Source organism: Emys orbicularis, chromosome 11 (assembly GCF_028017835.1).
Source record: "Emys orbicularis isolate rEmyOrb1 chromosome 11, rEmyOrb1.hap1, whole genome shotgun sequence".
Classification (NCBI taxonomy): Eukaryota; Metazoa; Chordata; order Testudines; family Emydidae; genus Emys; species Emys orbicularis.
Window position 1 is genome coordinate 68,671,393 of NC_088693.1, and position 21,682 is coordinate 68,693,074.

At 46.1% G+C, this 21,682-nt stretch overlaps 1 protein-coding gene across 1 annotated transcript in view; it reads left to right on the forward strand.

Annotated features, from left to right (window-relative positions):
* Window positions 1-231: 231 nt before the first annotated feature.
* The window catches only part of UBE2F (ubiquitin conjugating enzyme E2 F (putative)), a 141,725-nt gene continuing 120,274 nt past the window's right edge, over window positions 232-21,682 (forward strand). Inside the window, exons 1-2 of the mRNA XM_065412933.1 lie at window positions 232-302; window positions 6,060-6,193. Coding sequence (XP_065269005.1) covers window positions 6,076-6,193 — 118 coding nt within the window. The 5' untranslated portion in view covers window positions 232-302; window positions 6,060-6,075. The remainder of the gene's footprint in view (window positions 303-6,059; window positions 6,194-21,682) is intronic.

The window sequence follows — 21,682 nt, forward strand, 5'->3', positions numbered from 1 at the left end:
GCTCAGTTCAGACCCCGGAGGCGGGCCAGGCGGCTCCGTACCTCGGGGAGACGCGGCGCGTCCCGCGCTGCGCTCTGGGACCCCCCGGGGCGCGCTCAGCACCTCTCCCAGGCGAGACGCCGCGCGGCGGGGCGGGGCCAACCGGGGCTGGCGCGCGGCAGCGGCGGCTGCTGCTAATAAAGTTGGTGTTGAAAGAGCGGCCCCGCCCCCACTTCCGGGAGCGCCGGGCCGCGGGGCGGGGCCGGGCCGGGCAGGCCGGGATGGTGGGGGACGCTGCAGCCGGGACCTGACTCGGTGCCCAGGTGAGTCCGCCCGGCCCGGCGCCATCCAGCGCCCCTCCCCCCAGATAGACCGGCCGAGGGACGCTGCCCCCTTTCCCCTCCCCCCCCAAGGGGGACAGGCCGAGGGACGCTGCCCCCTTCCCCCCCCCCCAAGGGGGACAGGCCGAGGGACGCTGCCCCCTTTCCCCTTCCCCCCCCCCCAAGGGGGACAGGCCGAGGGACGCTGCCCCCTTTCCCCTTCCCCCCCCCCAAGGGGGACAGGCCGAGGGACGCTGCCCCCTTTCCCCTCCCCCCCCCCAAGGGGGACAGGCCGAGGGACGCTGCCCCCTTCCCTCTCCCCCCCCTAAGGGGGACAGGCCGAGGGACGCTGCCCCCTTTCCCCTCCCCCCCTCCCCCCCCAAGGGGGACAGGCCGAGGGACGCTGTCCCCTTTCCCCTCCCCCCCCCAAGGGGGACAGGCCGAGGGACGCTGCCCCCTTTCCCCTCCCCCCCCCAAGGGGGACAGGCCGAGGGACGCTGCCCCCTTTCCCCTCCCCCCCCCCAAGGGGGACAGTCCGAGGGACGCTGCCCCCTTTCCCCTCCCCCCCCCAAGGGGGACAGGCCGAGGGACGCTGCCCCCTTTCCCCTCCCCCCCCCCAAGGGGGACAGGCCGAGGGACGCTGCCCCCTTTCCCCTCCCCCCCCCAAGGGGGACAGGCCGAGGGACGCTGCCCCCTTTCCCCTCCCCCCCCCCAAGGGGGACAGGCCGAGGGACGCTGCCCACTTCCCTCTCCCCCCCCTTCCAAGGGGGACAGGCTGAGGGACACTGGCCCCCTTTCTTTCCCTGCCCCCCCCCTTGGGATGGATTGACAGATACTCTTCCCCCTTCCCGCCCCCACTGGGACAGCTGGATGTTGCCCCCTCCGCAACCCCCTGCCTCTCTCCTCCCCTCCCCCTGCCCAGGGATGGACTCTGTCTCCCTGTCCTGCCCCTCCCACAGGGACAGACACTGCCCCCTTTTATCTCCCCCACCCTGGGGACAGACTGACAGAGTTAATTAGGAGCAATTCCCTGTAGACAAGCCCTGAATCTGCCAACTCACCAGAGCTCCCAGCTACCACCTGCCCTGTTTAAATTATGCATCTCCATACATCAGCTTTTCTCTCCTGCATCAATTGATCGTTTTGGAATCTCCCACATGATCAAATTAACACGTTTTGGGGGCTCTTCTGTCCTGTGTTCCTTCCAAATAAATTCTGGCCTCTCCCCATGCCCTCTTCTCTCCCCTCCTCCCCCTGTTAACAAATTCTGAACACTTCCTGCTCTGCCCCATTAATGCAGTCTGGGGGACATTAAGGCCCAGTTCCTCAAAGGCATTTAGGAGCCAGCAAGTTAAAGTAGTATGGATTAGATGAATGGACTATAAGGTGGATAGAAAGCTGGCTAGATCATCCGGCTCAACGGGTAGTGATCAATGGCTCCATGTCTAGTTGGCAGCCGGTATCGAGCGGAGTGCCCCAAGGGTCGGTCCTGGGGCCGGTTTTGTTTAATATCTTCATTAATGTTCTGGAGGATGACGTGGATTTCATCCTCAGCAAGTTTGCAGATGACACTAAACTGGGAGGAGTGGTAGATATGCTGGAGGGTAGGGATAGGATACAGAGGGACCTAGACAAATTAGAGGATTGGGCCAAAAGAAACCTGATGAGGTTCAACAAGGACAAGTGCAGAGTCCTGCACTTAGGACGGAAGTGGCTAGGCAGCAGTTCTGCAGAAAAGGACCTAGGGGTTACAGTGGACGAGAAGCTGGATATGAGTCAACAGTGTGCCCTTGTTGCCAAGAAGGCTAACAGTATTTTGGGCTGTATAAGTAGGAGCATTGCCAGCAGATCGCGGGATGTGATCGTTCTCCTCTATTTGGCATTGGTGAGGCCTCATCTGGAGTACTGTGTCCAGTTTTGGGCCCCACACTAGAAGAAGGATGTGGAAAAACTGGAGAGAATCCAGCGGAGGGCAACAAAAATGATTAGGGGGCTGGAGCACATGACGTACGAGGAGAGGCTGAGGAAACTGGGATTGTTTAGTCTACAGAAGAGAAGAATGAGGGGGGATTTGATAGCTGCTTTCAACTACCTGAAAGGGGGTTCCAAAGAGGGTGGATCTAGACTGTTCTGAGTGGTACCAGATGACAGAACAAGGAGTAATGGTCTCAAGTTGCAGTGGGGGAGGTTTAGGTTGGATATTAGGAAAAACTTTTTCACTAGGAGGATGGTGAAGCACTGGAATGGGTTACCTAGGGAGGTGGTGGAATCTCCCTCCTTAGAGGTTTTTAAGGTCAGGCTTGACAAAGCCCTGGCTGGGATGATTTAGTTGGGAATTGGCCCTGCTTTGAGCAGGGGGTTGGACTAGATGCCCTCCTGAGGTCCCTTCCAACCCTGATATTCTATGATTCCCATTGAAATCAATGTAAGTGAGGCACCTAAACACCTTTGGGGATTGGAGCCTTACTCTTGTCCAGGATCTGAGGGGACAGGAGCTACTCTTCCCCATGTGGTCATTCTGTTCTTTGTTATCCTACCCCTCTGGGGAAAGTAATAGGTGCTCCAGCTTTTCCCTTCTTCACTCTCACTCCTTGTAAAAGTAGTAGTGCCTGTGCCACTCATTCCTTTTTCTTCCTCTCCTCTTCCCTGGGCTGCTCTCTGGTCCTTTCTCCTCCCTCCAGAGAGGTGAAATTGGTGGTTTCCCATCCTAGCTTGGCTCACTTTGCCAAGCAAGATTTATATTTCCCCTAGGTAAGTAGATATTTCAGGACCAGATTTAGACGCTACTACGCCCAGTGCATTCAAGGTCTTTGCATTTCTTATCAGTATAATATGCCACAAATATGATTTGTGATTTTCTAACTTTATTATTCAATTCTTTGCTATATTTTGTTCTTTTCAACATTTCAGTTTTGTTCTTGTTTAATGCCTTCATTTCTCTTTCTGTGCGTCTTCATTACCTAATTAATGCAATGGCATTTTGAGTTTCTAAAGTTTGGCATATAAATCATAGCCTGGATCCATACTACTTTCTCCCCAGATTTTTGGAAAATAACTGCTTTTACAGGTGTACTGTCTAGATTTGCAGGCCTAAAATTTTTCCTTGCCTGTCTTTTATGTAGTATAAATGCTAAGAAAGTGAAATAGCTGGTGCACGAATGACAAATTTTACTTTACCGCTTGTTCACAAGAATGGAGCATACAGGTACAGAGCTGAAGTCTACACAGCAAAATCTCTCATCAAGTCCCTCATGTTATATTATAATTAATGTTGCCTTACCGGCCTCCTTGACGCCTACGTTGGCTCTATTTTTGTTCTGACCACATTACCTAGAATATGAATACTTCAAGTGGCTCGTCCTTCTTCACTATAAGTTCATGTTTCTTAAGAATATCTTTAAGGCCCTACTTAACTGTGCCTCTTCCTATTTTTCCAGTTTTAACTCAATTTGCTAACTTGTATGAAAATGGCAAACTGCTTTGCCTTCACTAGAATTTTACCTTGCGATAATCTAAGTCAAGTTACTAACGTAGGAACACATCCGTTTTCCTCCAGTGAAGTCAAAGTCTTACAGCGTGTGGTTTCCCCAGGCTTTGGTCCTAGCCTATACCAAAGAGCAATTTTCTCTAGAACTACCAGTGGTCTTGCATAAGTGCCTTCTGGCTGTTTAGCATATTGATTAGGTTTTGTGTTTGTAATTTTCAAGCACTGTCCTTTATATGCCTTCATACAATGGAGGTCCATAGTGATATATCACAGAAATCTTCATCAATTCCTTTAAGGGAAGACTGATGTAACAAAATGATCACTTCTTATCTTAGGAGCTGTGGCTGGGCCTCTGTATCTATCCAGATGCTTAAGGTTTGTCTACACTATAAAGATTATGCCAGAATAGCTGTAGCCATAGCTATACCAGCATAACTTGATAGTATAAATCAGGGGTGGGCAAACTACGGCCCGGGGGCTACATCCGGCCCTCAAGCTCCCGCCGGGGAGTGGGGTCCGGGGCTTGCCCCGCTCCAGCCGGGGAGCAGGGTCGGGGGCTTGCCCCACTTCGCGTGGCTCCCAGAAGCAGCGGCATGTCCCCCCTCCGGCTCCTACCCGTAGGGGCAGCCATGGGGCTCCGCATGCTGCACCGGCCCCAAGCACCACCCCCACAGCTCCAGGGGCGGTGTCTGCAGACAGGGTAGCACGCAGAGCTGCCTGTCTGCACCTACGCGTAGGAGTCGGACGGGGGACATGCCGCTGCTTCTGGGAGCTGCTTGAGATAAGCACTGCCTGGAGCCTAACCCCCTGCCCCAGCTCTGATCCCCCTCCCGCATTCTGAACCCCTCGATCCCAGCCTGGAGCACCCTCCTGCAACTCGAACCCCTCATCCACAGCCCGCACCCCCAGCCAGAGCCCTCACCCCCTTCCGCACCCCAACCCACAATTTCATGAGCATTCATGGCCCGCCATACAGTTTCTATACCCAGATGTGGCCCTTGGGCCAAAAAGTTTGCCCACCCCGGTATAGATACACCCAGCATGACAGATGGGGTTTTCAGTCAGTATAGGAACACCACCTCCCTGAGCGATGGTAGCCAGAGCAATGGAAGCATTCTTCCATTGTCATAGCTGAATCTATACAGTGGGTGAGGTCAGCATAGCTACATCGTTCAGGGGTGTGTTGGTTTTTTTCCCTCCACACCCCTGCCCAATGTAGCTATGTCAGTCTACCTTCTAAGTGTAGACCAGGCTGTAGGGCTGCACCACCCCGTGATGCACTTTCTAAATGGGGGGTTAGGTCAGTTTAGCTGTCTCGGGGGTGTGGATTTTTCACACCTCGAGCAATGTAGTTATACTGACCTAATTTTCTACTGTAGACCAGGCTTTAGATGGCCCTCATCACCATGTATCGGAGTGGTGTGTCTCCATCCACTATAGTTGTTTGGAATGCTGGCAAGTGTGAGGGAGGGCCTGGTGGGAGTGTCTCTTCTTCACGCCCTGCTAAGGGCATTTGCAGCAAAAATGGAGATTTCATATTATCCCTCCCTACAAGGGGATAGTCCCCTCTCCCCTTTCTGCAGGGTCAGAACTGATGAGAGGATTCTCTTTGAATGCAGTACTTAGCAGCTATAGAATATTAGCTTCCAGGGATATGCAAATACCCTTTAATGCTTGTAATTACTTAAAAAGATTCTGTGACCACCCCACCCCCTCCACGGTCAAGCAGGAGACATATTCTGTGGAGCCAATGACATCAAGAAGTGGTATATTTTAGCTGATTAGCACAGTGAAACTTCATTGGAATCAGAGTGAAATCTACTGAATGCGTTAAAACTATTTTGAACTATCTCTGCTGTAATCATTTGCACTATAATTTAATGCACTAAAAGTCAACTCCTTAGTATTTCCACCTGAAATTGTCTCAAGTTGTCCTGAGCACCATAGTGAAGCTGACCTAAGTCTCTATGTAGGTCATGCTACCTCAATGGAAGAGTTCTTCTGTCAACCTAGCTACCGCCCCTCAGTGAGGTGAATTAACTACACCGACAGGAGAACCCCTTCTGTCGGTGTAGGTAACATCTACATGGAAGCACAAGAACCGTGAAGCTATGCTGCTGTAGCCTTTCAAGTGTAGACAAGCTGTCAGTAGGATACCCTGGATACCACTTGGCTCTACATTTAGTTGTAATTTGAAACTTTTGACTATTTTGTGACTTTATCTGGCACTTTGAACTGTAGTGACTAATCTTATTTTGATGCCTGCGTTCCAGGTTGAAGATAGCAGTAATGCTAACGCTGGCAAGCAAACTGAAGCGGGATGATGGTGTCAAAGGGCCCCGTACATCCAACCCAGCTTCTGATTCTACTCGGAGAGTGTCTATTAGAGATAAATTGCTTGTAAAAGGTAATTGATCCTTATGTTTAAAAGATTTGCTGTCCCATTAAATATAGTTACTTCATCAACTGACAAAACTAAATTCTGTACACAAGAGTTTATATCTATGTTTTTAAAAGGGCTTCCTTATGTCACAAGGGCGTTGTGAAGTTAAATGCATTAAAGATTGTGAGAGACAAGATAGGTGAAGTAATATCTTTTATTGGACCAACTTCTGTTGGTGGGAGAGACGCATACGACAAGTACAGATTTTAGGCACTTTGAGATCTACGGATGAAAAGTGCTATATAAGAGCTAAGTATTAATACTACTATTACTGTTATTTGGACGCATATTACTGTGCACTGTATATTATATAAGCAGTAATCTCCAGATCTGAGATTCAACCACTGAAATGTTGAGTTCAAACTTTGTGTTACTAGTAGCCACTTAGGTGCAAGTAATGCCAAAAAAAAAAGTTCTGTAAATAGACCATTCTTTTATATTATTTAGTGCTAAAGTCCAGCGTTTGACATCGCAGTCATCAAATAATCAATTGTGATTATATGGTGACAACATTAGTATTACTGAATAAACTGGACAAGAAGATTAAGTTGATTTGGAAGGAAAATATCTCTGTTAACAGAAATATAGGTAACTGGCTATGACAGGAAAGCACGTTCTGAAAGTAAGTGATGGATGGAGGTAATTCTCAGTGACTTCTCAACTATGATTAAATGAAATCTTTGAACATTAATATCTTTGAAATGAAAAAGAAATAGCCAGTTCAACAGGCGATAATGCTACGGCCCATTTTGGGTCAACAGAAAGTTGTGGGTAAGAAATGTGCTGCTGAAAATTAAAAAAAAAACAAAAAAAAAAAACTACATCTTATTGATCTCTAATAGAGGGGCTTTTGTAGACTGCAGCGAGCTGGATATCAGTCTGTGGGAAGATCCCCTAGTTGCTGCAGATTTCTGCTGCAGCAGACTAAAAATTTTGCAGCAATTCTGTGTAAATGGGAAAAAAGGTAGTGGCCAGTGAACAAAATATGAAAATGAATAATAAAATCAGTATAGCATTTTTATATTAAAATCGATAAAAATTTTCCTGCTGCCAAATCTTATGTGGTACAGGATATTGCATTTAAAATCTCAAAGCACTTGGCATTTTGAGGGTGGGATGTGGCTTAACTCCTCTTTTCCCCATCCTTGCAACACTACACAGCTTTTCACTACCCCAGGTGTTCCACCCATATAATAATGGATAACCTGGTTAGGTTGATGTTTTTGCTAAAAACAATTAGCAGTGAATTTATCAATGTTGACCTGTAAGTTGTCATAGTGAAGTTCCATGGTCTGTTCAAATGCAACAGTTCATATTTCTCAGTCCCATTGTTTCAGGATTACTCGAAACTGACCTCAGCACATCAGTTTATATTCATTTTGTGTTGGGCATGTTACTTCCCAACCATAGTGCTAGAAACCTGTCTTTTAAAATGAAAGCTTAGATTCTGTCACATAACAGCACAGCAGGGAATAGATTTGTTGTAAATTTTGCATCCTCCTGTAGTCCACATTCAGATTCTCCTCACGGCCTATCTTCCTTCATTTGTGTAGCCGGGTAGGGGGGAGGTTTCAATTCAGGTTACAGATACTTGTGACCACTGTTCAGGTCTCTCAAAAAGCTTGCCAAGAGCATCTAGCTGAAAGAGTTAAAATGTGGATTTATTATTTGCTTTGCAGTTTAGCTTTAAGCGTGGTTCTATGTGCCCTGTGTGTTAAAGGAAAATGGTGATGTAGTATAAAGTACATTCTAATCACTACTTATAATACAAAAGAGTAAAATACTATATTTAAAAATTTCATTTTCTGTCAGATGATTTTCATAGCACGCTTAATAATGGCAACAATGTACTTTAATTACAAAAATGTAGAAATATATATTCATATTCTTCCTCCTGCAGTCAGTGGGAAAGTGATATAAAGATATAGCCGTTGCTGTAACCATCACTAACAAACTTTAGTAAACTAAATGTTAGGCAAGTTACAAATCCCAAACTGACAATTAAAATTAGAACTAAAAGCAACGAGCAGACAAATCTCAACCACAGCAACCAATTACACTGGTCTACAATTTTTGAGAAGTCGTCTGCTTCAGAGATAAAATGTGCTATTTATTATGTATTTTGATGTGCTGAATTCAAATATGGCAATTAAAACAACTGATTGGCTACAGTTTCTAAGATATTTAAGTTTTTACATTTTATGTCTATGTATATTGTGTAGATAGTAGAGTTTTAATCATAAATTGTAAACCTAGGTCTTTTCATGTGTTTATGGTTGCTTTACACGATAATATTTCGCCTGTCCTGTTTACGTAACACTTTAAAAATCAGCAAAAGGGTTATATAAATAAAATTTATTATGAAACAAAAGGCAAAAAACGATTATGTACATAGTTTAGTCCTATTCAGTGTCTACTCGGCGCTTCTTGGCTTGTCTCTTGTATTCATTAAATGGAGCATCTCTTGTCACTGTCCAGCAATAGTCTGCAAGCATTGATGGGCTCCATTTGCCCTGATAGCGTTTCTCCATTGTTGCAATGTCCTGGTGAAATCGCTCGCCGTGCTCGTCGCTCACTGCTCCGCAGTTCGGTGGAAAAAAATCTAGATGAGAGTGCAAAAAATGTATCTTTAGTGACATGTTGCAACCAAGGCTTTTGTATGCCTTGAGGAGGTTTTCCACCAACAACCTGTAGTTGTCTGCCTTGTTTCCGAGAAAATTTATTGCCACTAACTGGAAGGCTTTCCATGCCGTCTTTTCCTTGCCACGCAGTGCATGGTCAAATGCATCATCTCGAAGCAGTTCACGAATCTGAGGACCAACAAAGACACCTTCCTTTATCTTAGCTTCACTTAACCTTGGAAATTTTCCACGGAGGTACTTGAAAGCTGCTTGTGTTTTGTCAATGGCCTTGACCAAGTTCTTCATCAGACCCAGCTTGATGTGTAAGAGTGGTAACAAAATCTTCCTTGATTCAACAAGTGGTGGATGCTGAACTCTTTTCCTCCCAGGCTCCAATGACTGTCGGAGTGGCCAATCTTTCTTGATGTAGTGGGAATCTCTTGCACGACTATCCCATTCGCAGAGAAAACAGTAGTACTTTGTGTATCCAGTCTGCAGACCAAGCAAGAGAGCAACAACCTTCAAATCGCCACAAAGCTGCCACTGATGTTGCTCATAGTTTATGCACTTCAAAAGTTGTTTCATGTTGTCATAGGTTTCCTTCATATGGACTGCATGACCAACTGGAATTGATGGCAAAACATTGCCATTATGCAGTAAAACAGCTTTAAGACTCATCTTCGATGAATCAATGAACAGTCTCCACTCATCTGGATCATGAACGATGTTGAGGGCTGCCATCACACCATCGATGTTGTTGCAGGCTACAAGATCACCTTCCATGAAGAAGAATGGGACAAGATCCTTTTGACGGTCACGGAACATGGAGACCCTAACATCACCTACCAGAAGATTCCACTGCTGTAGTGTGGAGCCCAACAGCTCTGCCTTACTCTTGGGTAGTTCCAAATCCCTGACAAGGTCATTCAGTTCACCTTGTGTTATGAGGTGTGGTTCAGAGGAGGAGGATGGGAGAAAATGTGGGTCCTGTGACATTGATGGTTCAGGACCAGAAGTTTCATCCTCTTCCTCTTCCTCGTCTGACTCAAGTGAGAGTGATTCTGGTGCATCAGGAACCGGCAGCCCTTCTCCGTGGGGTACTGGGTGTATAGCTGATGGAATGTTTGGATAACGCACAGTCCACTTTTTCTTCTTTGACACACCTTTCCCAACTGGAGGCACCATGCAGAAGTAACAATTGCTGGTATGATCTGTTGGCTCTCTCCAAATCATTGGCACTGCAAAAGGCATAGATTTCCTTTTCCTGTTCAACCACTGGCGAAGATTTGTTGCACAAGTGTTGCAGCATATGTGTGGGGCCCACCTCTTGTCCTGATCTCCAATTTTGCAGCCAAAATAAAGGTGATAGGCTTTCTTAACCATAGTGGTTATACTGCGCTTTTGTGATGCAAAAGTCACTTCACCACAAACATAGCAGAAGTTATCTGCACTGTTCACACAAGTACGAGGCATCTCTGCTCACTTTGGCTAAACAGAAATGTGTCCCTTTGCAAAATCAAACACTGACAAATAAGAGAGCACAACACTATGATTTCTAGAGCTGATATAGGGCAATTTGTTCAGCAGAGTGATGTAAGCTTCGTTATGATTGCATCATCCATGACGTCTAGGAATAACATGATGCAATTCATATCATGTATGACGCAATACCAGCTTCAGATTGCATCATTCATTGTTTTGCCTAAAAAGCAAGTACTGACCAAACCCAGTCATAGATTTATTCATAGATCCAGTCAAAGATGTATTTTAGTCATTTCTGGTTTAAATTGAGATCCCTTCCCTTTATAACTCACTTATCCTCCGCCATTCCCAAGGTCGTATATACTGACCCAATAGCATATCTTGAAAACTAGAGCCAATCAACAATTTTAAGCATCATTTTCGTTCTCAGTGACCCAGAATTAGTAAAGTTTGACTACATTTATTTCAGAAGCATTTTTGCTGTAGAGCAGCGTTATTAAATAAAATGAGCCTTATGTCACGACCAGAGTTGAACTGGTCCAGAGGGAGAAATTCTGGGGGATGGGCGTGCTGGCCATCAAGGGAACCGACATCAGAACAAACAAGCTGATCTTAACTATTGCTGTGGGTACAGGTGGAGAAGGAGTCTTTCAGGTAATTGGGTCCTGGAAGATTTGAGGCTTAAAAGATAATTCACTAGCACATTCATTGCACAGGTCTTGTCTAAACTAGGTACATTTCTGGAAAGTTTCCCACTATTAACATTAATTCAGCTGACCGGGTGTTGTCAGTGTGATGAGCCTTAGTGTAGATGGGGTTTCAGCTGCTGATGTGGTTTTCACACCCTATTATTTAGACCTGCAGGGAGCAAATTTTAATTGACAGGGAACTGATAAACTGTTGGCAGCCAAAAGCCTGTATACACTAGGGCTTCTAACATTGCAAACAACAGTTCAGCTGAACCAATGTGAGCAATGGTGAGACATTCTTCAAAACTTTCTATTTTAGAGGGGACAATGATGACTCACCCTGTACTCAACTTCAGGCAGCTGCACTATGCTCAAGCCAAAGCTTCTGGGTGAATTTTATGGGGAACCCTAAGTAGAAACAATTACCTTAATTTATTTAGCCTGGAGGTTTTCCACTTGCACAGTATGTCAGGAAGGAGTGATCAGTCTCCTGGGAATTGTGTACATTAAAGGCAGTGATCCAATTGTTTTTTACTTCACGTATTGTCTACAGTGCAAGAAATAAATACTCCCTGTTCCCAATGGGTGTCAGCGAGAGATGATGTTGAACCAGTGCTGAAATTCAGGTTACAGATGCTGTGAGTGTAGATAGGCAGGAGCAAGCAATGTTCAGCACCATTTTCTTTGTCTATACGTGTAGCTGAACCAGTATTAAACACAATTTAACTGTATCTGATACCTGTTGCTGACGTTTCTTGTCAGTAACATATGTTTTGTAGTGCAGACAAGGCCTCAAAATCCAGGAGTAGTGATGAATCCAACAGGATACCCAGACTGTAAAGTATTTTGGTGATAGATGGGCATTCTTTTAATTGGTGCAACATCTAGCCCATTCTACTAGATGTTTTACACTTTCAACAAGATATCACTTCAGTCTTGACATGATAATCACAGCCAGTTCATTTTCATGTAGGTGTCTATTTTGGCCAGGCTTTGGGGAAGGAATGAAACAGTAGAATCTGTGTTTGGTGAAAGAAGTGGAACTGGATATCGTTAGCATACTAATCACACTGCAGCCTAAAAAATATCTAGCTAGCAGCCAGCTGTCACAAATAACCCAGATGCCATTTTGACCATCTGATGTAGATTGGGACATAGCTGGCCAGGGGCATGGCCCCTAACCTGATTTTTAAAGGTTTTAAACACTGTCTACATTAAGTGCAAACAACATTTTAAAGAGCACTTAATTAAAACATTCTAGATAGTGTGGCTTTCAAATGATCACCTTTTTTCTAGTCCAGATGAGATCTTAATGAGTTTGAAGACAGCATATGAATGAGGTGGTAACCTTAACATCTAACAACTTAAATATCACCACTAACTGATTATTTTAGCAGAATTATTCTTATCAGCTAGGTATTACCATAATCCGTTGTTCTTGGATGCACTGGTGGATATAGGAGGTTAAGATGGCCTCTCTAACTTAAGTTTTAAAAGGTTCTGCTAAAAATGAGGGGGCCTCTCACCCATCCTTTTGGTCACTTGCCTCTGTAGGCTTGCCTTTGACCAATCCCCTGTGCAATGGTTAATATTATTATTAATGCCAATACTAGTCATTGATAAGTATTATCACGATTATGTCACGGAAGTCAGGGAATCCGTGACTTCCATTGACCTCTGTGACATTTTCTGCCCTGGGATTGGAGCTCTCAGCCAGCCCCGCCCACGCAGCTCCCAGCACCTGCCCTGGTGGGGGGACCCTGCAGCTGACCAACCGCAGCGGGCAGGGGAACCCCAAGCTCCCACGCACCGCAGCAGTGGGGGACCCGGGAGCCCCAGTACCAGTGGGTGCTCAACCCGCCTACCCCTTTTGCCAGGGATATTTTTAGTGAAAGTCAGAGACAGGTCAAAGTCAGAGACAGGCTTCCGTGAATTTTTGTTTATTGCCTGTGACCTATCCATGACTTTTACTAAAAATATCCATGATGAAAACTTAGCCTTAGTCATGGACTAGGAGGACCCTGTTGTGCTAGGGATTGTACAAACAGAACAAAAAGATGGCCCCTATCCTGAAGATCTTACAGGGGGAAATAATTCTATGGGAGTTTGGGATATTGTTTTCCAGCTGTGTTACCCTCTGGCCACTGGTGGCTGCTGTCATGGCTGATAAGCAGTAATTGATGGCGGCTTCTCCCCTGCTAATTGCTTCTGCAATTGATGTAGCACAATTAAGAGCTCCATAATGATTGCCATATCTGGGAGCCAAACAGGAGGTTTGGGGAGAGGAACAGATCAGAACTTGGAGAGATCTGCTGCCTAAAATCCCTAAGAGAGACTGTTCTTTGGGGCTTTCACTGAGGTAATATGATAGAAGAGGAGCAGAAACGAAGCCCAGGGTTAGAAGAATTAGGTGTCTGAGAGTAGAGGAGAATGAGGAGTAGTAGTTCAGGCTGTCCGCTCCGGAAGAGAAGCTATGAGGGGAAAAATGGAGACCAAATAGAAACTAACATAAATTGGAAGAGAAATGCAGAGATGAGACAGATGTACACAGTGGGGATAAAGAGTGATGGAGGGAGCAGGCTGGGGTAAATGAAACAGAGTGCAGAAATAATTGTCCTAAAAGATGCTCTGCATTTTTGTCGTCGCCCCCCCCCCCCCGCCTCCCCACTGAGGAATGCTGAATGTAACATTCTTGCCATAGCAACTTGGTTTAGGCCATGTCTATGCTACAAAGTTTTGCTGACGCAAGTTATGTCGGCATACAGCCACCGCAGTTACTATATCACTTGTGCACATGCTTACTTGGCTCCTTATGTCGGTGCAGCATGTACTCACCAGGAGTGCTCATGTTGATGCACAAAGCATCAACATAGATAGTGATGCACACTCAGGTATCTATCCTGTCTTTTAGGTAGTTTTGGCAATGCATGGTGGGGCAGAAATGAGTCGTGCAGGGGTGCGTGGGAGCAAGGGGTGAATTTCCCATAATGCAGTGCTCTATCCCATCATTTTCCTGCCTATTTTCAATTTCCCATGAACCCAGGCATGACTTGTCACTGTCCGCCTCTCTGACAGAAACATGGAAACTGCACAGCTCTGCACTGCTGTCATGTGTTTCAAGCACAGGATGCATGATCCTACGGTATTTGCAGAGCCTCAAGAAGAACCATAGGGAACATGACAATTTTTTGGCGGTCAGTTGGTGGTGAGACATAGAGAAAACCAATTCAGGGTTGTTGGTGGGGTTCATGGAGCAGCTGCAAATGATGGAGCACCACTTCTGGGCCCAAGAAACAAACACTGACTGGCGGGATCGTATCGTAATGCAGGTTTGGGATGATGTGCAGTGGCTGCAGAACTTTCAGATGCACAAGGCCACATTCCTAGATCTGTGTCCTGAACTTGCCCCAGGAATCCACCTCAGGGACACCAAAATGAGAGCTGCACTGACAGTGGAGAAGGGAGTGGTGATCACACTGGAAACTTGCAATCCAGATTGCTATCAGTCAGTAGGAGGTCATTTGGAGTGGGGAAAATCTGCTACGTGGGCCATTGTCATGCATGTGTGCAGGGCCATTAATTGTCTCCTGCTATTCAGGACTGTGATTCTGGGAATGAATAGGACATAATTGATGGCTTTCCAGCTATGGGTTTCCTGAATTATGGTGAAGCAATAGACAGCGCATACATCCTCATTTTGGCCCAGAGCCCTTGCCACAGAATACATCAACAGAAAGGGCTACTTTTCCATGGTTATGCAGGCGCTGGTGGATCACCTGGGATTCTTCACAGACATCAGTGTTGGCTTGTCAGAGAAAGTGCATGACACTCGCATCTTTAAGAACACAGGACTGTTCAGAAAGCTACAAGTGGGGAACCCTCTTTCCCACAGATGGATTATTACCACTGGTGATGTTGAAATGCCAGGAGTGATCCTGGGGGACCAGCCTACCCCTTTCTTCCCTGGCTCATGAAGCTATGCACTGGCCGTCTCAACAGCAGCCAGGAAAGATTCAACTACAGGCTCAGCATGTGCAGAATGACAGTCGCATGTAAGGGCACTGACGTTGTTTGCTCACCAGATTGGATCTCCGTGTGAAAACAGTCCCAGAGGTTATAGCTGCCTATTGTGTCCTGCATAATATTTGGGAAGCAAAGGGGGAAAACTTGCTGCAGGGGTGGAGGGCGGAGGCAGAACCGCTGTCTGCTGAGTTTGAACAGCCAGATACAAGGGCTATCAGATGAGCTCAGCAAACAGCTATGTGGCTCAAGGAGGCTTTGAAAGAGCCATTTAACAGCGAGCCAAATGATGTGCTGTGGTGTACTGTACTCAACCTGGGACAGCAGTTTGGGGGCCTGTTACGAATTGTGTGGTGCTTGCTGCACATCTGTGTTTATATCAATGACCATGCACATGTTAATGTTGGGGGAGGGGGGTTGCTGCACGTTTATGACAACGATAGTGTTTGGCAGTGATCCAGGGTGAAGTGAGTGTACTACTTGGGAGCTGGGTCCCCCATGGTCCCTATTGGCATTTAATGTGTAGTGAGAGCACTGCTTTCACTGCCAGCAGTAGTCATACATCAATGTTTTGTAAACTAATAAAGATGAATAACTTTAAAAACACAAGCGTCTTATTCACTAACAAAAACTGATTCAAAAAATAATCTGACGAACTTAAAAGTAAATACATTTTCACTTAAAAAAAAATGTAGGAACCTTAATTAATAAACCAGAGGAAGGAACATGGATGTTCATTGTAGCTATGCATACATCAACTGTTGCTGTCACTGTAGGTAAAGCTGCTGTTGCCCATGCTTTTCCCTGGTGTTGAGTGGTAGGGGTAGGCAGGCTGGCCCTGAAGCCATGAGGAATGCTGAGCGGGTGTCAGCGTATTGGTTCGGAGCAGGAATCAGGCCGAGTAATCAGAGTCCGAATGTCAGAGAAACGGGTTGAGACAGAGTCAGAGTCGAAGTCAGGAGTCAGAGCCGAGGGCTGGAACTGGATTACCAGGAGTGAGGAGAGGCAGGAGCAAGGTTGGAACAGGATGGGAACAAAGCTGGATGCAGGGCAGAATCTGGGCTGGAGCAGTGGAGGAGCAAAGCAGGAGTGGGGCTTGAAGAGTCATAAGAACATAAGAATGGCCATACTGGGTCAGACCAAACGTCCATCCAGCCCAGTATCCTGTCTACCAACAGTGACCAATGCCAGGTGTCCCAGAGGGAGTGAACCTAACAGGTAATGATCAAGTGATCTCTCTCCTGCCATCCGTCTCCACCCTCTGACAAACAGAGGCTAGGGACACCATTCCTTACCCATCCTGGCAAATAGCCATTAATGGACTTAACCTCCATGAATTTATCTAGTTCTCTTTTAAACCCTGTTATAGTCCTAGCCTTCAAAACCTCCTCAGGCAAGGAGTTCCACAGGTTGACTGTGCACTGTGTGAAGAACAAAGTCAAGCAAAGGGAGGCAGAGTGTCCATTGGCATGTGCATTGAGCAGCCAGCGAGCTACTGCTGCTAGGTTTAAGAATTGGCCAGCTGGCCTCCTCAGCCAGTTAGGCAGAGCAGTCCATGAGGCAGCCTAGCTGGTTTGTTAGGGCATCAGAAGTACTGAGCAGGTGCAGCTGAGGGCCTTACTCATGACAGAAGGGATGTAGGGAGGCACTATATTGCAGTTCTTCACAGAATGCAGTGAGAGTCAAGCCAAGGATTGTTGAACCTTGAGCTTTGCAAGCGTCTGCAACACCTGAGTTTGGTGTCGGAGAAGCCCCATTATGCTTTGGTGCATCTTCTTCTCCCTTACCTGTGCCTTTCTCCTGTCCACTCTTTCTGTCTCTATACAGTCTGCAATATTCACCCTCCAGGTCCTCTGTTCAAGGTGTGATGCAGCCCTGGCTTGCAGGGTCTTGCAGAACACATCCTCCCGGATCCTCTGTTTTCTTGTCACCTGGGTCAATCATTTTGCTGGTATGGAGGGAGTCCCCCCTCAAGGCCACAATGGCCGCAGCTACAGATAAGACACACCAAGGTTCCATTGTCAGGATAGTAGGAACAAAAAGTGAAATTTAAGATTCAGAACCCTTCCCCCTCCCCCTTCTTTTGCTCCCCTAGTTAAACAAGACAATGTTCTCAACACTTCTGCTTTGGAGTTCCTGATTCCCAGTGCCACACTCAGCTCAAGCCATGGTGAGAATGATCCACCACGGGTTAGGGAAACAGGAAGGAAATTGCTTGGTTGCATGAAACTGAGTATAGAACAATGGCACTGAATATCGGCACCATTTTCCACAGGAGGTGGTTTTAGCTGATACCTCGCCCCTGAGAGTAACAATGGCAGAGAGAACGTAGCTACTGCTGGCATCTTGAAGCCGCTCGACCTCGTATGCTTCTAGCCTGTCTGCTGCAATGGTGCCTGCTGAAGTTATCGCCTCCTGGTGTGGGAAAGTGTCCTACCGCGGAGGAAGAAATAAGTCTGCCATCCCTAGAAACCGTTGGGAGAGGATTGCAATGTACCTCTATGGAAGTTTCATTGAGAGCTCTGAGAATTGAAGGAAGAGACATGTGCACATAAACTGTTCCACATGGCCCGTCCTACCTAATTCTATAGGTGAATGAAAATCTGATAGCAACTCTGTTTCTGTTGTACCGCTACCTCTTCTAGTATGAGAAAATTAATGAAAAGTCAAAAGCTGCGTCCTGCTAATTTGGGGGTGCCGTTCTTGTCGTGGAAAATTTATCTACATGCTTACCCAAGAGTCCTTCCCCTACATTGGGCTCACCTGGCAGGACTGGTAAAACTGTGATCAAGTCAAAAACAGGTCCTGTCCTTCATACTCCTCCTCTTCCTCCTCACCTGCCACTACCACCTCCTTATTGTTCTCGGCAGGGAGCCTGTGACTCTGGTTCCTTGGAGGTATCCACAGTGGTGTGCGGGGTGGTGATAGGGTCTTCGCTATCCAACTTGTTTTAAAAGTGGCAGGTCTGCGGTTGGGCACCAGATTGTTGGCCTCTCTGGCCTTCTACTATGCCTGCGGTAGTTCTTTTGCTTTTACATGGCACTGCTGCTGTTCCCTGTCATACCCCTTCTCTTGCATCACCCAAGCAATCTGCTCATAGATGTCTGCATTTCTGTGGCTGGTTCAGACCTGTGTCTGCACAGCTTCTTCTCCCCACAGGCTCAGGAGATCCAGTATCTCCTGTCTGCTCCAGGCAGGAGCGCATCTGGAGCATGATCAGCTGGGCAGATGTGCACAACACTGGAGAGCAGATAGAGGTGTGCTCACCAAGCTGGACAACCAAAAAAAAAAAAATCATTTCAAAAACTTATGGGGGTTTTAAATGTGGGGAGGTGTGGGGGTTCCAGTCTCCATGACCTTGTCAGTGGAACTCACAATTGTGACCAGCGTGGACAGTGTCGGGCATTGTGGGACAGCTGCTGGGAGGACTGTTGACGTAAGTAATGCAGTGTCTACACTCAAGGTGTGTTGACCTCCATACATTGACCATGGTGTTGTGCCGCAAAGGGAGGTGGTGTTACTATGTCGTTGAAATGGGTCACTTGTATCGGTGGGAGACAGATTTAAGTGTAGACACGTACATAACTAGGTCGATGTAAAGCAGCTTATGTCAACCTAACTTTGTAGTGTAGACCAGGCCACATACTCTTGCCCCTTCTACTTAGCCACCTGTGTGCTGTTCTCCGCATCTGTTCCTTGAAACTGACAAACTGCGAGCACAGGCTAGTTTTCAGAGACTGGAAACATGGCATTTATAACTTTTCCTGTTCAGGTTTTTGAAAGCCATCAACTTCAGCTGAAAGAGAGAATTCACTTTTTGGAATTACCATATTTTCATTTTTTGAAGACCAGCTTTTGCATGAGTCATGACTGCTGATAGTGCCTGATTGTTCAAGATGGTCAGTGCTTCACAGGACTGGGCCAAGGACAGATTGTTCTTGAATGATTTAAAGAGGCCAGGGGACTGCAAGCAAAAATACTGTGAGAATTAAATTTTATAATAAAGTTACATTTATTTAAAAAATAACATGCAAAGTGTCAGTGATAAAAGTATAATGTGTATGCTTATGGGATCATAAAGACATGTTATTCAGCTGCATTTTTTGAAGTATATCAAAATCTTCATCACATGTGCTCTCATATATTTCATTCTGCTGAAGAGAGATTTGCAGCTTGATATCTAGTTAAATATTAAAAAAGCAGAACTAAAGAACTAATATTTCTAGGTACTGAGCCTGCCCCATAGGCATCCTGATGAGAGAGAGAGAGACTGACTGACTCTGTTCTGTTACTTGGTGAAAGACTCCCAAAACTGGGAAGTAAAAGAGAAAGTGCAGGTAAATGCACTATGTGAATAAACTGGTAAAAACAGAGAAATTAGTTTTTACTCTAATCTTTTAGTTACAGTAATCCTAGTTGTTACTCATAACAATAGTAAGCAAGAAGATCAAAGGGTGTGATTGAAAGAGAGAGAAAAATACTTTACATTTCCATAGCATTGTCCATCTAAGGATTGGAAAAAAGTTCAATTATGAATTCATATATCTTCTGTTATGTTCACAACAGGCCTATTTCTGAAATGGTCACATAAGGCATTGCATGCTGAAAAGGGAATATGTTTTTATGGATTCATAGCATCATCTTACAGTGAAATGGTGCTTATTTGTGAAGAAAGACAAGCTTCAGGGTAAATTAAAGATCAACACTTAATGATGGAAAACTAAAATGGAATTACATGAAAGTATGTGACAAATACAGTAAAGCCCACATAAATTAGTTATGGTAAGAGGAATTGGAAGAAATCCAAAGGAAAGTATTGTCAAGACTTTCTAGTGTTTAACTTACAAAGGAGAGATCTGCTCTGATTAGGGTGGCCAAATGTCCCGATTTTATAGGGATGGTCCTGATTTTTGGGTCTTTTTCTTATATAGGCTCCTATTACCCCCCACCCCCTGTCCCAGTTTTTCACATTTGCTGTCTGGTCACCCTAGCTCTGATACATTACCCAATTTTAATTTTAGTCCTTATTTGTACCTAATTTTCATGTGTGCATCTCTGTGGCACAAGTAAAGTGACTTGTGCAAGGTTGCATATTGGGTTTTTTTCCTGGATTAGAGAGAGAGAAATTTCTGGCTTCCATTCCTTTGCACTGTTAGCCCGCATGGCTTATTTCACTTAGTGCTGCTAGTTTTCTGATAATTCGATAGGCTACTGTTATATTGCATATAGAATACGTGTGTGATTTGACAACATTCTCTTTAAGGTAAGCATTTGGAAGAGGAAGGAATAAAGTATACATCTTTTAATTAAAAATGGATAGTGTTGGACAAAATCTTTTTCAGACTTTACAAGTTCTCTTCATTTGTAATACCAACCCACAATTTAATTATACAGCTTGGGGGAGCAAAACATCCATCTGCCTTGAATAATAGAGTTGACAAAGTACTTAGTAAGAAGAATGAAAATGGAAATGTCAATGTCTGTGTTCTGTTACTGGAACTGGGATATGGACAATGGAGTTGTTTTGTCATAAATGTCAAGATACATATCTTGAACTCAGGCAGGATCAAAAGATGTACAAAACAAAATGCACTTTCCCTATATGGCAGGGGTGGGCAAACTTTTTGGCCTGAGGGCCACATCAGGGTTCTGAAATTGTATGGAGGGCCGGGTAGGGAAGGCTGTGCCTCCTCAAACAGCCTGGCCCCCGCCCCCATCTTCCCCCTCCCACTTCCCACCCCCTGAGTCCCCCCCTCAGAACCTCCGACCCATCCAACCTCCCCTGCTCCTTGTCCCCTGACTGCCCCCTCCTGCCCCTAACCGCCCTCCCAGGACCCCACCCCCATCCAACCCCCCTGCTCCCTGTCCCCTGACTGCTCCGACCCCTATCCAAACCCCCGCCCCCCCAGGACTCCCATGCCTATCCAACCCCCCGTCCCCTGACTGCCCCCCCCCAGAACCTCCGCCCCATCCAATCGTCCCCTGACTGCCCCCCGGAACCCCTGCCCCTTATCCAACCCCCCGTCCCCTTACCATGCCACTCAGAGCAGCCTGTCTGGCAGCTGCACCACCCAGAGCGCTGGTGGCACGGCGAGCTGAGGCTGCGGGGGAGGGGGGACAGCAGGGGAGGGGCCGGGCGCTAGCCTCCCTGGCCAGGAGCTCAAGGGCCAGGCAGGACGGTCCCGCGGGTGGGATGTGGCCCGCAGGCCGTAGTTTGCCCACCTCTGCTATACGGTCTAGTAAAGAGGGATGGAGGGGAGTCTCATCATAGGTAATTTTCTTCTGAATGTAGTAATTTTGCAGGCTCCATTCTGAGCTTCATGCTCATGCATATGTCATATCAAGATTATGCTTTGTGTTCATATCCATACCACTGGGGAATTTTTACAGTGGGGAAGGAAGAATTTACTGGTTAAAAAACCCTGCTTTTATGACTGAATATATTCATGTTTAACTTGATTTTTTTTCTTCACATTTGTTATTGCTGTAAATTGTTTAAAGAAGATTAATCAATTTGGAATTGACTCTGAAGAAGAGTTAATGGTAGATTCAGTTTCCACAACTGCCACTCAGTTATTGTTCCCCTCGACTCCATTCCAACCAATTTTTGTGGTTTTAGAATCATGTTCCAATTTTTGAAA